At 57.5% G+C, this 16,844-nt stretch overlaps 1 protein-coding gene across 1 annotated transcript in view; it reads right to left on the bottom strand.

The window, feature by feature from the left end:
• Positions 1-10,266: 10,266 nt before the first annotated feature.
• The window catches only part of PPP6R2 (protein phosphatase 6 regulatory subunit 2), a 74,756-nt gene continuing 68,178 nt past the window's right edge, over positions 10,267-16,844 (bottom strand). The window contains 3 exon segments of the mRNA XM_033058704.2: positions 10,267-11,192; positions 12,472-12,514; positions 12,517-12,611. Coding sequence (XP_032914595.1) covers positions 11,138-11,192; positions 12,472-12,514; positions 12,517-12,611 — 193 coding nt within the window. The 3' untranslated portion in view covers positions 10,267-11,137.

Genomic DNA, 16,844 nt, shown 5'->3' with positions numbered 1-16,844 from the left:
GCTGTCCCTGTCCTGGCTGTCCCTGTCCCGGCTGGGGTCCCTGTCCTGGCTGGGGTCCCTGTCCTGGCTGTCCCTGTCCTGGCTGTCCCTGTCCTGGCTGGGGTCCCTGTCCTGGCTGTCCCTGTCCTGGCTGGGTCCCTGTCCTGGCTGGGTCCCTGTCCTGGCTGGGGTCCCTGTCCTGGCTGTCCCTGTCCTGGCTGTCCCTGTCCTGGCAGGGTCCCTGTCCTGCTGGGGTCCCTGTCCTGGCTGTCCCTGTCCTGCTGGGACAGTCTCTACCTCCAGGCTCGCTGTCCCAGGGGGCACATTCCCTGCGGGAGGTGCCAAACGCTGCGGCCTCCTGGGTGTCCCTCTGTCCCCTCCCGGCGGGTGGGGACCAGCCCAGCCCCGGGATGAGGGTCCCCTCTGGCTGCAGCCACACGGGGCTGGGACGGGGCTGGGACAGCGGCCCTGCAGGTGCCCCCTGCTCTCTGCAGGGTCTGCTTTGCACAGGTCACCCCCCCCCTGCCCCCCTCAGGGCTCTCCAACCCCAGGGTCCACAGGGGAGCAGCTCCTGTCCCTCTCCCCCTGTCCTTGTGTCCCTGTCCCCTCCCCGTCCCGCTGTCCCATCCTTGTCCCTGTCTCCTCCCTGTCCCGCTGTCCCTGTCCCCCTGTCCCCTCCCTGTCCCGCTGTCCCCTCCCTGTCCCCTCCCTGTCCCCCTGTCCCATCCTTGTCCCACTGTCCCCTCCCTGTCCCGCTGTCCCCTCACTGTCCCGCTGTCCCCTCACTGTCCCTGTCCCCTCCCTGTCCCCCTGTCCCCTCCCTGTCCCGCTGTCCCCCCGCTGCTCTGCCCCTCAGTTCCGGGGGGCTCTCGGTACCGAATCGGCTCCTGCAGCCCCGCCCTGCCCTGGTGTGAGCGGGGGGTTCAGCGTGGGGGGACCCCGAGGGACCCCCGGACCGACCCCCCCGGCTCCACCAGCCCCTCCACCCGTCTTGTTTTTAAAGTCCAGCGTTTTATTTCAGTGCAGAGCTCTTTGTACAGTCGCCCCGTTCCTCTGTACCATCCTGGCTGTGCAGGTGTAACACGGAGGTTTTGTAACTTACCTGAGCAGTTGTAGATTATTGAAGTTTCTGTACATTGTGTCAAACATGCAGAGTCCTTGTATTGTATTTGTGCCTAGAGGAAAAGGTTATTCTATAAAGAGAAAACTAACGGAATTTAATAAAAAAATTAATATGAGAGATGCTCCTTTTGCCTCTCTGAGCCCTGTGAACGGGGCAGAGCCTCGGGGCACAGCCCAGGACAGGCTCAGCTCCTGTCCCTGTGTCCGTGTGTCCCTGTGTCCCTGCCAGAGCTCCTGGGGCTGCTGGCACAGGGATCACAGTGCTGGATCCTCTCTGTGCCACCCAGCCCTGCCAGGAGGGGACAGGAGCAGAGGGAACGGCCCCAGGGCGGGCACAGCAGGGATTTCCCCATGGAAAGGGGGCTCAGGGGTGGATCCCCAGCCCTGGAGGTGTCCCAGGAATTCCTGGAGGTGGCACTGAGGGCTCTGGGCTGGGGACAGGGTGGGGATCAGGCACAGCTGGGACTGGGGGAGCTTTTCCAGCCTCAGGATTCCGTGATTCCATCGGGGCTCCAGCCCCACTCCCGACCCTGCACATCCCAAAGCTCCCGGGATCCTTGGCACGTCCTGCAGGATGGAAGAACCCAGCAGTGGCACGTGAGTTTTGAGCTTTTATTGATAGTTGGAATTTACAGCCTAAAACTGACAACATAGAGAGATGCAGAGTTTTTTTCTTCTTTTCTTTTTTTTTTTCTTTTTTTTTTGGTCACTTTTTTACAAAAAAAAAAAAAAGAGAGAAAACAAAAAGCAAAACCAAAAACGAAAACCAAAATAACCAAAAAGCCACCAGCATCAGATTTACAATATAAAAGTTTTGACAGTAGAGAGACTAAAGTACATCTGGAATTACTCAGAAAAATAAACAGGGAAAAGGCAGTAATTTCAAATTTGTCCCTCGTATTTACACATATTACACAGACATTGCTTACAAAGACCCGGATCCCAGGTTAAGGGCAGTTGGCATCGTGAGAGGCTCCCCCGGCACCGCCCCCGGATCTCCCCGCGGCCCCTCCGTGGTTTTATTGCTTTGCGGGGCCGGTGGGTGTGGAGAAAGGCATCGAGTCCCCCCGGGACACCCCCGGGACTGCCGGGACACCCCCGGGACACCCCCGGAACGGCCCCGGTGCCAGCGCAGATTTCCAGGGAGACTCAGCTCGGGACTCAGGGCAGGATTTGGGAAGGGCGGGGAGAGAGGAGGGAGCGAGGCTGGAAAGCCGGGCTCGGGCTGGGGATCCCCTGCAGCATCCCCAAATCCACGGATCCCCCCTCGGGCTGTTGGATTTCTGGGATCTGTGCTCAGGGACGGCTCCAGCTCCAGGCTCTGCTCAGCCGGGAGGGGCCGGACTGACCCCGCCGGGAGCTCCGGGATTGTTCCCAGCAAACAGCCCGGCCCCCCCGGCCCGAGGCGTTCTAGGTCAGTGAGGGATGAATCCATCCATGGGTTGTGCTAACAGTCACAGAGCCGAGTGTCCCCTCCGAGCCCCTGCAAGGGATGGAAAACCCTGGAACAGCCCTGGAAAAGCAGCTCCAGGGGCTCCAGAGGCTCCAGCTCAACAGCAACCATGGAATATCCCGAGTGAGGATGGACGGAGCAGCCCAGGAGGGAATCTGACCCTGCAGGATCAGGATGTGCCTGCAGGGATCACCCCGGGGTAGAGGAAAGGTTTGGAAATGTCACATCAGGGAGAACGCCTGGAAAACTCCACATTCCCACCCAGACTCCCCTCAGCTGCCGCTGCGGCCGGGTCGGACACGGAAGGCAAAGACAGGAGCAAGGAAAAGGGAAAAGGGAAAATCCACAACCCCGGAGAGAGCCCGGGACAGCCCGGCCTGGAACAGCCTGGAACAGCCTGGAACAGCCTCTCCCACCCGGGAAAATGGAACAGGGATGGAATTCTGGAAAGGAGCTGCTCCATTCTCAGCCCTGGGGCCCCTGGAATTCCCTGCCCAGCACCTGGGGCTGGGACTGGACTGATTGGCACCAACGCTCATTGGGAAGGTGCAAATCTGCTCCAGGAGATCCCAGCAAAGCCAAAAGCTCTGGGAAAACAGGATTCGGGCAGGTTTAGAAATCTCTGCAATAATTTTTTATAAATATTCCCTATTTACAGCAAACACTGGGAGTGGGAGCTGGGGAGGGAAGGAGGAGCCGGGGACACACCCAGAGCTGCTCCTGCTGTCCCCAGTGTCCCCTGCCTGTCCCCAGTGTCCCCTCCGCCCTCATCCCATGGATCCATCCCCTCTGGAGCTCTGCCTGTCCCCAGGGCCTGTCCCCACCCCCCTCCTTCCCGAAATCCCAAGGATTTTCACCCCAAGGTCTCTCCTTGTCCAGCTCCTGGTCCAGCCCTGGAGTCAAACCCAGGGAATGGGGAATGGGGCTGGGAGCTCAGGTCCTGTTCCCAAATCTGCCATAACTCCATAAATCACTCCATAAATCACTCCATAAATCACTCCATAAACCCACAAATCACTCCATAAATCCATGAATCCATAAATCACTCCATAAATCCATGAACCCATAAATCACTCCATAAATCCCTGCTCTGGCCCCTCCTGGGATCCCAGCCAGGAAAAGCCCGAGCCCAGCCCGGGAATTCCGAGCCCAGCCCGGGAATTAATTCTGAGCCCAGCCCGGGAATTAATTCTGAGCCCAGCCCGGGAATTAATTCTGAGCCCAGCCCCTCGCTCTGAGCCCAGCCCGGGAATTAATTCTGAGCCCACCCCCTCGCTCTGAGCCCAGCCCAGCTTTAGGGCGGGTCCCAGCACTGCTCCCTGAGCATTCCAGGGAATTCTCCACTGCCAGGGAAGGGACTCACCATCTGCAGAGGGAAAAGCTCACCAGGAATTTCTCTGGGACTGTCTGGCAGGAAATCCCTTCCCATCCCACAAACCCCAGATCCAGCAGGGGAATGTTTATACTCCAAGGGTGGAATATTACAGGTTACAGGCCTGGGGAGTTTTCATTTAAATTCCATTAAATAATCAAATATTTGGGATTAAGCATGAATTCCATCCTGTCAGAAAACCAGGACTAATCCTTTCTTTTGGAGCTTTTCAGCCCAGTTTGTCCCACTCAGAACTGGGATCCCTCTGCAGCAGCCAGGACACAGAATTCCCATTGCCCAGAGGGAATGCCCAGAGCATTCCCACATTCCCAAAGGAACTGCTCCTTCTGTCCCTGGGACTCTGCCAGGGTCACTCCCCTCATCATGGGGGTCCTGGGGACCAATTCCCATCCCTGCCCGGTGCTGGGAGCTCTGGGGGATACTGGGATGAACTGGGACACAGGGATGGATGGACTGGGACACAGGGATGCACTGACTGGGATAAGGAGCTGTGAGGTGCAGGGAAGAGCACAGGGAACAGAATCCATGGCTGGGATCAGGGTGGGTTTAAGGCACTGGGAACACTGGGAATGGAAGGGAAGGGAAGGGAAGGGAAGGGAAGGGAAGGGAAGGGGAAGGGAAGGGAAGGTAAGGGAAGGGAAGGGAAGGGAAGGGAAGGGAAGGGAAGGGATTGAAGTGTCCATGCAAAGTCACTGCCAGGAGTGGGAACAGGGAGGTGAAAAGCAGGGAATGTCAGCAGGGAATGGCACAGGGAGCTGGGAATGGCACAGGGAGCTGGGAATGGCACAGGGGATGGCACAGGGAATGGCACAGGGAGCTGGGAATGGCACAGGGAGCTGGGAATGGCACAGGGAATGGCACAGGGAATGGCACAGGGAATGGCACAGGAAGCAGGGAATGGCACAGGGAATGGCACAGGGAATGGCAGAGGGAATGGCACAGGGAATGGCACAGGGAATGGCACAGGAAGCAGGGAATGGCACAGGGAATGGCACAGGGAATGGCACAGGGAGCTGGGAATGGCACAGGGAATGGCACAGGGGATGGCACAGGGAATGGCACAGGGAATGGCACAGGAGCTGGGAATAGCACAGGGAATGGCACAGGGAATGGCACAGGGAATGGCACAGGGAATGGCACAGGGAGCAGGGAATGGCACAGGGAATGGCACAGGGAATTAGCACAGGGAATGCACAGGGAATGGCACAGGAATGGCACAGGGAGCAGGGAATGGCACAGGGAATGGCACAGGGAGCAGGGAATGACACAGGGAATGGCACAGGGAATGGCACAGGGAATAGCACAGGGAAGGCACAGGGAGCTGGGAATGGCACAGGGAATGGCACAGGGAATGGCACAGGGAGCAGGGAATTGGCACAGGGAATTGGCACAGGGAATGGCACAGGGAATGGCACAGGGAATAGCACAGGGAATGGCTCAGGGAATAGCACAGGGAGCAGGGAATGGCACAGGGAATGGCACAGGGAATGGCACAGGGAATGGCACAGGGAGCAGGGAATGGCACAGGGAATGGCACAGGGAGCAGGGAATGGCACAGGGAGCAGGGAATGGCACAGGGAATGGCACAGGGAATGGCACAGGGAGCTGGGAATGGCACAGGGAATGGCACAGGAATGGCACAGGGAATGGCACAGGGAGCTGGGAATGCACAGGGAATGGCACAGGGAGCAGGGAATGGCACAGGGAGCTGGGAGTGGCTGAAAGGACAAAGGACAAGGACCATGGAACAGATGTGAGGATCAGGAACTGCAAGGAGCAAGGGGTGACTCCAAGGGCCAGGAAGGACTCCAGGAACTCCCAGGACATGGAAGGCACAGAGACCATGGACCAGGGAACCTCCAGGAATTCCCAGCCCTGGAGGGGAGCAGCCAAAACTCCCTGTGGCTGTCCCAGCACCCCGAGGGCCCCTCAGTGCTCCAGGCTGGGGAAGCAGAGTGGGAGAAGCATTCCCATGGAGAGGAGGCTCCAGGGATTTGCTGTGCCTGTGGGGAATTCCATCTGCCCAAGGGGATCCTCAGCAGAGCCCTCAGTGCCAAAGGCACCAAACCCAGCACAGGGAATCCCCAGAGCATTCCCAAAATTCCTACAAATTCTGCACAATTTCCTCCTTTCCATCTGCCCAGGGAATTGGGGGAATCAAAAACAGAAGGGAAGGCTCTGCCCTCCAGAAAAGCCCCAAACTGAGGGAGAGGGGAGAATTCCTCTCTCCCCATCAGCACAAATACAAAAATACACTTTCCATGGCAATTCCCAGTGCTCCAGAGGTGAGGACACCAGGGAATCCCAGGAATTCTGTACAAATCCAGCTGGGAGCTGGGACACCACCCAGCCCTTCCTGGATGAGGTAAGAGAGGTTCAGGTGGGCAAAGCCACCGGGGAGGAGCCAAATTTCCATTTTTTATGTCCCAAAGTTCAGCCCTAAATACACCTGGGAAACACCTGGAGCTTCCCAGGATCAGAAATCTCATTCCCAGCCCAAGCCAACAGCATCTCTGATAGTCAGAAATGTGAGCCAGCTCTGGGGAACTGATCCAGCCCATCTCCCAAAGATCTCAGAGCTGGGCAATGCTGGAGCTGGTCCTCAAGGGCACCCCCTGCCACTGCCACACGTCATTAATGAACACAGGAAATTAATTATTCATTAACACTGCCCCATTCCAGAGAGTTACAGGCTGGGAATCCCAAATCCAGTGTGGGCAGAGCCAAGGAAAAAATCCCAACCCCGAATCCAAGGGAGAACAAAATCCAAGGGAGCTAAATCCTCCATGGCAGATTCCATGGATACACCCAGCATGGACACAGAGCCAGCCCAGGGACTGAGGGGACACAGAGGGAGTGCAGGGTGACACACACAGGGATGGCACACAGGGGACACACACTGGGATTACATCTCCCACACTGTGATTTTTGATTCCAAGCCCCCCAGCTCTGCTCCCTCCCCCACTCTGCAGCCAGGTGCCACCACAAGACGCCACTGGGAGGGGACACCTGATGTGACAGGGATGGATGGGACACTCCCCACACCACAGAGATTCCCATCCCTGTTGTTCCCACATCCCAGCCAGGCACAGATGTGCCACGAGCCAGGAATGGCCTGGCACTGGCCAAGGGGATGAGGTTTGTAACTGTGCCCAAGAGCCCTGCCCTGCCCTGCCCTGCCCTGCCCTGCCATCCCAGGGGATCACCAGCTGCCACTGCACAGAACATTCCAGAACCATCCCCAGCTACCTGGCCTTGCCAAATGCTTTTGGTGCTGCCCCTGGAGCTGCACAGAGCTGGACCCCAGCTGCCCGTGCTCCCAGTGCCCCCCAGGTTATCACAGGACCCCAGTGTGTGTGTGTTGAGTGTCTGGGGAGGGGCACAGATCCGTGTCCAGTCACACACTGTGGGTATCAGGGATTCCTGTTCTCTCACAGACCCTGTGTGAGTGTGTGAGTGTCTGGGGAGGGGCACAGAGCAGTGCCAGCCCCAGGACACCCTGTGGGTATTGGGGACTCCAAGCACCAGGCAGGAGGGAAGGGAGCAGCAGGATCTGGGGACAGCCTCCATGGCTGGGGACAAGGAGCTGAGCAGGGATGAGGGACAGGGGGACAGGGAATTCCATCCTCAGGATCCTGCAGATCCTGCTCCAGCCCTGGGAACCCTTCCCTGAGCACAGGGACAAGCAGAACCCACAGGGGACACTGCAGGCCCTCCCCAGCTGCTGAGCCCCTGCAGGGATGGGAGCTGTGCCTTGGAAGGGTTTCTGTTCCTGCTTTCCCCGAGCCTGGAGTGGCTCTGGCTCTGTTTGGAGCTGCAAAGCCCAAGCTGCAGGAGGGACAAGGCAGGGGAGAGCCCCAGCCCCAGCCCCAGAGGGAGCATCCACAGGCACAGAGCCCATGGGATTTGTGCATTCCACAGGTCTGACCCCAGTGATGTGTCTGAGCACTGAGTAATAAATTAACCCACGGATCTGGATATGCCCAAGGATATTATTATTATTATTATAATTATTATTATAAATATAATTATTATTATTAAAGCTCTCACTGACACTCAGGGACTCGAAGCCAAAGCTGGAATTGCAGCAGAAGGCACAGACAGCCCCATCCCTGCCCAGGTGGAATCCCTGCTCCCAAAGCTCTGCATCCCAGCCTGGGGGTCCTGTCCTGTCCTGTCCTTGGGGAGGGGGACCCTGCTGTGACCCTGCTGTGACCCTGCTGTGACCCAGGGAAGGAGGGTCCAGCTGTGCCTGCCCAGGACAGTCCCCTGGTCCCCTGGTCCCCCAGGGACAGCTGGCCCAGGCTCTGAGAGCACCCCTGGATCCAGGCAGGCTGCAGCACCACGGGGATCCCTCACCCTCCAGGGAATCAGCTCTGGGCCCAGCAATGCCCCAAGGGCAGCCAGTGTCCAGCAGAACTCTAGCACCAATCCTTGGAAAATTAAGACTTTAACGTTGTCTCCAGGCAGGACCTCAGAGCCACTGATCCTGCCTGAGAGTCCTGGCTGGAGTGGGATCGATCCCTGAACACCAAGTGGGGGAAGCAAAGCACAAAGTGAGATTTTTCTTTTTTCCCTCCCAGTGCAATTAACTTTAAATTATTAATTTTAAATTACACAGAGCGAGTGAAAACTTCCAGACCAAGAGTGCTGTGCCCCCTGATTGCCAAGCACTGGGGCTGGGACAGCCCAGCCCTGCCAGTAGGACACGAGTGACAGACACAGCCCTGCCAGCAGCACACGAGTGACAGACACAGCCCTGCCAGCAGCACATGGGTGACACACACAGCCCCAGCAGCACAGGAGTGACAGACACAGCCCCAGCAGCACAGGAGTGACAGACACAGCCCCAGTAGCACACGGGTGACAGCCCAGCCCTGCCAGCAGCACAGGAGTGACAGACACCAGCCCCAGCAGCACACGGGTGACACACACAGCCCTGCCAGCACATGGGTGACACACACAGCCCCAGCAGCACAGGAGTGACACACACAGCCCCAGCAGCACACGAGTGACAGACACAGCCCTCCAGCAGCACACGAGTGACAGACACAGCCCTGCCAGCACAGGAGTGACAGACACAGCCCTGCCAGCAGCACAGGAGTGACACACACAGCCCTGCCAGCAGCACACGAGTGACACACACAGCCCTGCCAGCAGCACACGGGTGACACACACAGCCCTGCCAGCAGCACACGGGTGACAGCCCAGCCCTGCCAAGCAGCACACGGGTGACAGGACACAGCCCTGCCAGCAGCACAGGAGTGACACACACAGCCCTGCCAGCAGCACACGAGTGACAGACACAGCCCTGCCAGCAGCACCACGGGGGTGACAGACACAGCCCTGCCCAGCAGCACACGGGTGACAGACACAGCCCCAGCAGCACACGGGTGACAGACACAGCCCTGCCAGCACAGGAGTGACAGACACAGCCCCAGCACCCCCAGCAGCTCCGTGCCCGTGCTGGATCCAGCCCCAGCCCAGGGAGGGTTTCAGGGATTCCAGCCTGGCCAGGCTGGGAGCAGCAGGCACTGCCCACCCTCAGCAGAGCACCCACAGCATCCCCGTGTGCAGCTCCAGCCTTTCCTCCCCAGGGAGGGTTTTCCAGGATGCCACAGGCCAGGGGGCTCCAGCTCAGCTGCCCCAGTGTCCCCAGCTGGGCTGGCAGTGAGCTCAGAGCTGGCACAGCACAGCTTTCGTGGGCACATCCCCCATCCCACATCTCCCATCCCACACCCCAAATCCCTCACCTGCCCTGCTCTCCCCATCCCAGGTCCCCCAGGCTGTCCCCCTGGCTGTCCCCCAGGCTGTCCCCAGGCTGTCCCCAGGCTGTCCCCAGGCTCAGTGTCCCCTCCCCGGACAGGTACAGCCCCAGCCATGTCCCTTCCCACGCTGTCACCACCAGGTACAAAGTGCAAAAGTGTTGCTGTTCCTGCATCCATTAAAAACTTAAAAACAGAACAAAACAAACAGAAAAGGATTTCCATCATCATTTTGCAAATACATTAATTCAGTCTCCAAAGAGCCAGCAAAGCCCCGCCTCAGCTCCTCGTGGGCCAGCACGGCCACTGGCAGGAGAGCCCTGTGAGCCAGCCCAGCTCCTGCCCTGCCCTGTGAGCCAGCCCAGCTCCTGCCCTGCCCTGTGAGCCAGCCCAGCTCCCTGCCCTGCCCTGTGAGCCAGCCCAGCTCCTGCTCACACCATCCTGGGGCAGGGCTGGCTGCAGGGACAACACATCCCCTGACAGGAGAGCCCTGTGAGCCAGCCCAGCTCCTGCTCACACAAACCTGGGGCAGGGCTGGGTGCAGGGACAACACATCCCATGGCAGGGGAGCTCTGTGAGCCAGCCCAGCTCCTGCTCACCACGATCCTGGGGCAGGGTTGGGCACAGAGACAACACATCCCATGGCAGGAGAGCCCTGTGAGCCAGCCCAGCTCCTGCTCACACAAACCTGGGGCAGGGCTGGGTGCAGGGACAACACATCCCATGGCAGGAGAGCCCTGTGAGCCAGCCCAGCTCCTGCCCTGCCCTGTGAGCCAGCCCAGCTCCTGCCCTGCCCTGTGAGCCAGCCCAGCTCCTGCTCACACCATCCTGGGTGCAGGGACACCGCGTCCCTGCACAGCTGGGTCTGGGTCACTGCCCTGCCAGCCCCTGGGAGCCCGCCCTGCTCCCCCCACGGCAGTGGTGGCATGCCTCCTGTCCTGTGAAATGTTTCTGGTAAGGCTTTATTGCTCTACAAAGCGGTGCAAAGGCTGCCCAGGGCAGCTCCATCAGCAGCTTTGGGGGTTTGTGCGCGGCCCCGGCGCCGCCGGACCTGCCACCTTCCCAAGAGAAGCTGAACACCGTGTGCAATAACACTGGGAAAAGAGCACTGAACCCCAAATCCCAACCAAAGCGGGGGACGGGGCGGGGCATGACTGCAATCAGGCAGAAGGCGTGGGAAGAGCCCGTCATGTGTGAGGGCTGAACTCAATGCTACATCTGGACAATGCCGAGTCTTTCCCAGCGGGTCGGTGCCTGTTGGATCTGCGTGTCTGGTCCTGAACGCCAGCTCGCTCTCATCAATGCAGCATTTATTAAAAAATAAAATTAAAATGAAAAAAAAAAAAATAATAAAGAATTGACAAATGCATCACCAGGGAGCAGCCTGGCCTGGCTCACACACGTCCCGGGGCGGCGGCGGCGGCATCAAGCGGGGCCGTTCAACGTGGCTTCGGCACAGGGCAAGGCCTCGTCACCCCTGGGGACAGGGACACGGGTTAGGGACGGGGATGGAGCTTGGGGACAGGACAGGGACACCAGGACACGGGTTAGGGATGGGAACAGAGCTTAGGACAGGGACACGGGGACACGGCTTAGAGATGGGGACATGGGGACATGCCTCAGGGACAGGGACACGGGGACACGGCTTAGGGATGGGGACACACCTTAGGGACAGGGACACATGGACATGCCTTAGGGACAGGGGGACACGGGTTAGGGATGGGGACAGACCTTAGGGACAGCGACACAGGGACAGGGACACAAGGACATGGGGATGGACCTTAGGGACAGGGACAGACCTTAGGGACAGGGACACAGGGACACAGGGACAGGGACACAGGGACAGGGACACAGGGACATGCCTTAGGGACAAGGACAGGGACACAAGGACACGGGGACACACCTTAGGGTCAGGGACAGGGACACAGGAACATGCCTTAGGGACAGGGACACGGGGACATGGGGCCATGGGGACATGCCTTAGGGACAGGGACACGGAGCAGAGCTGTCCCCCCCCCTCCTGGGAAAGCCTTTGTGCACCTGAGCCCCCCTGGTTGTGCCGCCTGCTCAGCTCCCAGTGGGGAAACTCCCCCAGCCCCGCATGGAATGTTCGGGAAATTGGTGTGGAATTGGGAATGGCCTGGGTGGGAAGGAACCATAAATCCAGCTCCAACCCCTCCAGGAGATCACAGGGATGGGGCAGGATCTGTGCTGAGAGCTGGGAATGTCCAGCCAGGGAGAGCTGGGAATGTCCAGTCAGGGAGAGCTGGGAATGTCCAGTCAGGGAGAGCTGGGAATGTCCAGCCTGGGGAGAGCTGGGAATGTCCAGCCCTGGGAGAGCTGGGAGTGTCCAGCCTGGGAGAGCTGGGAATGTCCAGCCAGGGAGAGCTGGGAATGTCCAGCCTGGGAGAGCTGGGAATGTCCAGTCAGGGAGAGCTGAGAGCCCTGCCAGGGCCTGCAGGGGCTCCAGGAGAGCTGAGAGGGACTGGGGACAAGGATGGAGGGACAGCACACAGGGAATGGCTCCCAGTGCACAGGGCAGGGCTGGCTGGGATCCTGGGCAGCAATTCCTGCCTGGGCTGCAATTGCCAGAGCAGCTGTGGCTGCCCCTGGATCCCTGGCAGTGGCCAAGGCCAGGCTGGGCACTGGGGCTGGGAGCAGCTGGGCCACTGGGAGGGGGTCCCTGCCATGCCAGGGGGACACTGGGGGGTCCCCAAGGTCCCTTCCCAGCCCCAGCAGGCACAGGGCTGCCCTCACTGTCCCTCGTGGCCGTTTCTGTGGCAGCTGTGACAGCACTGGCGCTCTCTGGGGCCCGTCCGTGTGCGTGGCCGCGCTGCTCCGCGCTCGCGCCGTCCCGGCTCCCGCGGGAAGTGTCCCCACAGCCGCTCCCTCCGAGTCACTGCGGGACAGGGACAGGGACAGGGACAGGACAGGAGCTGAGCCCACAGCAAAGCACTCACACTGCTGTGGGGCTCCCATTCCCACGGGAAATAGAACTCCTCCTGCTCTCCTCACACAGATCCAGGGAATGAGAACTGGCAATAAACTGGGATTAAAACCAGCCTGGAGCTCCCAGAGGCAGCAGGACACACCAGGACATCTCCTGGAGGGAGCATTCCCCATTCCTGATCCCAAAGGCAGCAGGACACACCAGGACATCTCCTGGAGGGAGCATTCCCAGTTCCTGATCCCAGAGGCAGCAGGACACACCAGGACATCTCCTGGAGGGAGCATTCCCATTCCTGATCCCAAAGGCAGCAGGACACACCAGGTACATCCCCTGGAGGGAGCATTCCCCATTCCTGATCCCAGAGGCAGCAGGACACACCAGGACATCTCCTGGAGGGAGCATTCCCCATTCCTGCTGCCAGTCCAGGCTGGAGCTCCCCAAAGTGCCACTGCTGGGATGGCACAGCCTGCTCTGCTCTGCTCCACAGGTTCTGCCCCAGGGGCCCCTCAGGCACACAAAATCCTGCATTTAGTGGCAGCTCCTAAAATCCCAGGGAGGAAAAGCCCCAGGGATTGGATGCCCAGGATCCAAACTTGCTGAAGGTGCTCCAGTGAGGCACCAACAACCAAAGCTCAAATCCTGGAATAGACCTGCAGGAACAAACCCTCCCAATCCCCTGTCTGGAATAAACCCCCCCCAGATTTCCAGCTGGAGAGGGAATTTCTGTGCACATCCCATTTTTTGGATTCTAAGGCAGAGGATGAGCTGCCCCAGGAATGATTTTCCTCCCAGTTTCCACCCAGACCAATTCCTTCTCCCCTCTCCCAGAGCAAACCTCCCCAGAAGGGAGGAAAGCTGGAGATGGCTGAGCTGGAACCTGTCACTGGTTCTGGGGGAGTTTTCATGGAATAAAACAATTCCAGTTGGATAATTGCACATGTGAGGGAGATGGGAGATGGAGGTTCTATTTTTGGAGCACTTGTCTTGAAAAAAAACATTAAAATGAGGAATAATGAGATAAAGCATTGCCTTTCCTCCAGGGTTCATGATCTCCTCAGGAGTACCAAAACACATCTTGGAGAGACACAGGGATGAGCTGCATTCCCAGGAGTGTCACTGGAAAACCCCTCCCACACAAAAAACAGGAGCTTGAATTTCCATAGCTCCAAGAGAAACTCTGAAACTCAATCCCTGAAGATTCCAGGGCAGGAGGATTCCAGAGTTACCTGGGAATTTCTCTGCCTTCCCAAGCTCCTGGAAATTCCCACAGAGTGAACAAGAGTTTGTGTGGATGTCCTGCTGTCCCTTGGGACACTGCAGGGATGGACCCTGGAGCAGCTGGATCCAAAGTGGGAAGCTGAGAGCAATTCCTGAGCTGCACCCTCCCAGCTAAGGATCCCCCTGGCAGCTGGGATGGGGCTCAGGGAGGTGGAACAGCTGGGGGAAAACCCTGGGCAGCTGGGATGGGGCTCAGGGAGGCTGAGACAGCTGGGGAAAAACCCTGAGCAGCTCCAAGGAGAGTCAGAGATGTCTGTGTGGATTCCAGGGGCTCAAGGAGAAGGAAAACCTGTTCCTACAGCAACAGCAATGGGGTTTGGTGCAGGCTGTGAGGAAGTTCTGGGACACAGCCACAAACCCAAAACGTTCCTGATTTCCCTGGAATCATGAAGGGATGTATGGACATTGCCAGTGTGGGCAGAGGGGTCTGGGGAGGCTCTGGGTGCTGATCCCCACTGCAGCCCAGGCCTGGAGCAGCTCCAGCCCCAGCTGTGGCACTGCTCCTGTCCTCCCAAGCTCCCCCTTGGATCTCTGGCTGGGGAGAGCACAGACCCCTGGCAGGGCAGGGCAGATCTGCCCACACCTCATCCAGGGCAGGAAAAGCACCTGGAGCACACCTGGCAGATCCAAGGGATCCAACTCCACACAGCCCAGGAGAAGGAGAGGCTGCAGGAGCTCAGCTGGGACTGCTGTGCCTCCCCAAACCTTCTGCTTCCCATCAAGGCACAGCCAGGCCCTTCCCAGGACACAGAGTGCATTTATCAAAATTATTGCACTTATCAAACTGAAATGTATCAAAACTAACTGGATTTATCAAAATTATTGCACTTATCAAACTGAAATGTATCAAAACTAACTGGATTTATCAAAATTAATGCACTTATCAAACTGAAATGTATGAAAACTAGCTGGATTTATCCAAATTAATGTATTTACCAAAATTATTGCACTTATCAAACTGAAATGTATGAAAACTAGCTGGATTTATCAAAGTTAATGTATTTACCAAAATTACTGCACTTATCAAACTGAAATGTACAAAACTAACTGGATTTATCAAAATTAATGTATTTATCAAAATTAACTGGATTTATCAAAATTAATGCATTTATCCAAAATAACTGCATTTATCAGAATTAACTGCATTTATCAGAATAACTGCATTTATCAGAATTAATGCAATTATCCAAATTAACTGCATTTATCAGAATAAATGCATTTATCAAAATAACTGCATTTATCAGAATTAATGCAATTATCCAAATTAACTGCATTTATCAGAATAAATGCATTTATCAGAATTAATGCAATTATCCAAATTAACTGCATTTATCAGAATAACTGCATTTATCAGAATTAATGCAATTATCAGAATTAATGCATTTATCAGAATTAATGCAATAATCAGAATTAATGCAATAATCAGACTTAGTGCATTTCTCAGAACGAGCTGCCTCCAAGCAGCAGACCCTGGGCTAACTGCTGCCCTAATTGCAGGGAATTCTGCAATGCCAGCTGTTTCCCTGGGCCCCCAGGAGCTGCTGCTGGCTGAGCACACCAGGATGACCCCAAACTGTCACCAGCCATGGCCCAAGGGCAGCTCCTGATCCTGAGTCAGGGGCACACGAGGAAATCCATGGAGAGCACGAGGAGAAACCTCAGAGCTGGCTCAAATCCTACAATCCCTGCATGCAGCAGAGCTGCCTGGGCAGCAGCTCCCCTGAGAGGAGCAGGAGGGATTGAGGATCCAACTCCTACAAAACCCCTGGACCTGCTCCAGCCTCTCCTGGTGCTTTAGCTCTGACTGGCTGTGACACCGAGGGGACAACGAGAACTGGGGGGGTGAATCCATCCCTGGGGCTGCAGGAGGATCCCATGGGAGCCCCTCTGCTGTCCTGAGTGATCCCACCTGGAGCCTGCCCTGGGCCTGGATCCCGGATCTGAGATCTGCTGTGACACTGGGGGGGACCAGAGAATGGGGACAGAGATCTGCTGTGACACTGGGGGGGCAGAGAATGGGGACAGAGATCTCCTGTGACACTGGGGGGGACCAAAGGATGGGGCCAGAGATCTCCTGTGACACTGGAGTGACCCAGAGCACAGGGACAGAGATCTGCTGCGACACTGGGGGGAACCAGAGCATGGGGACAGAGATCTGCTGTGACACTGGGGTGGATCAAAGGACAGGGACAGAGATCTGCTGTGACACTGGAGTGACCCAAAGGACAAGGACAGAGATCTCCTGTGACATTGGGGTGACCCAGAGCACAGGGACAGAGACCTCCTGTGACACTGGGGGGGACCAGAGAATGGGGACAGAGATCTGCTGTGACACTGGGGGGGACCAGAGAATGGGGACAGAGATCTGCTGTGACACTGGGGGGGACCAGAGAATGGGGACAGAGATCTGCTGTGACACTTGGGGGGAGCAGAGAATGGGGACAGAGATCTCCTGTGACACTGGGGGCCCAGAGCACAGGGACAGAGATCTGCTGTGACACTGGGGTGGCCCAAAGGACAAGGACAGAGATCTCCTGTGACATTGGGGTGACCCAGAGCACAGGGACAGAGACCTCCTGTGACACTGGGGGGGACCAGAGAATGGGGACAGAGATCTGCTGTGACACTGGAGTGAATCAAAGGATGGGGACAGAGATCTCCTGTGACACTGGGGTGTCCCAAAGGACAGAGACCTCCTGTGACACTGGGGTGGATCAAAGGACAAGGACAGAGGCTTCCTGTGACACTGAAGTGGATCAAAGGACAGACATCTCCTGTGACACTGGGGTGTCCCAAAGCATGGGGACAGAGATCTCCTGTGACACTGGGGTGTCCCAAAGGATGGGGAGAGAGATCTCCTGTGACACTGGAGTGGCCCAGAGCATGGGGACAAAGATCTGCTGT

The sequence above is a fragment of the Catharus ustulatus genome, chromosome 4, assembly GCF_009819885.2.
Source record: "Catharus ustulatus isolate bCatUst1 chromosome 4, bCatUst1.pri.v2, whole genome shotgun sequence".
NCBI classification, from domain to species: Eukaryota; Metazoa; Chordata; class Aves; order Passeriformes; family Turdidae; genus Catharus; species Catharus ustulatus.
Note: the sequence above shows the minus strand (reverse complement) of the source record. Positions and strands in the feature narration are given on the sequence as shown.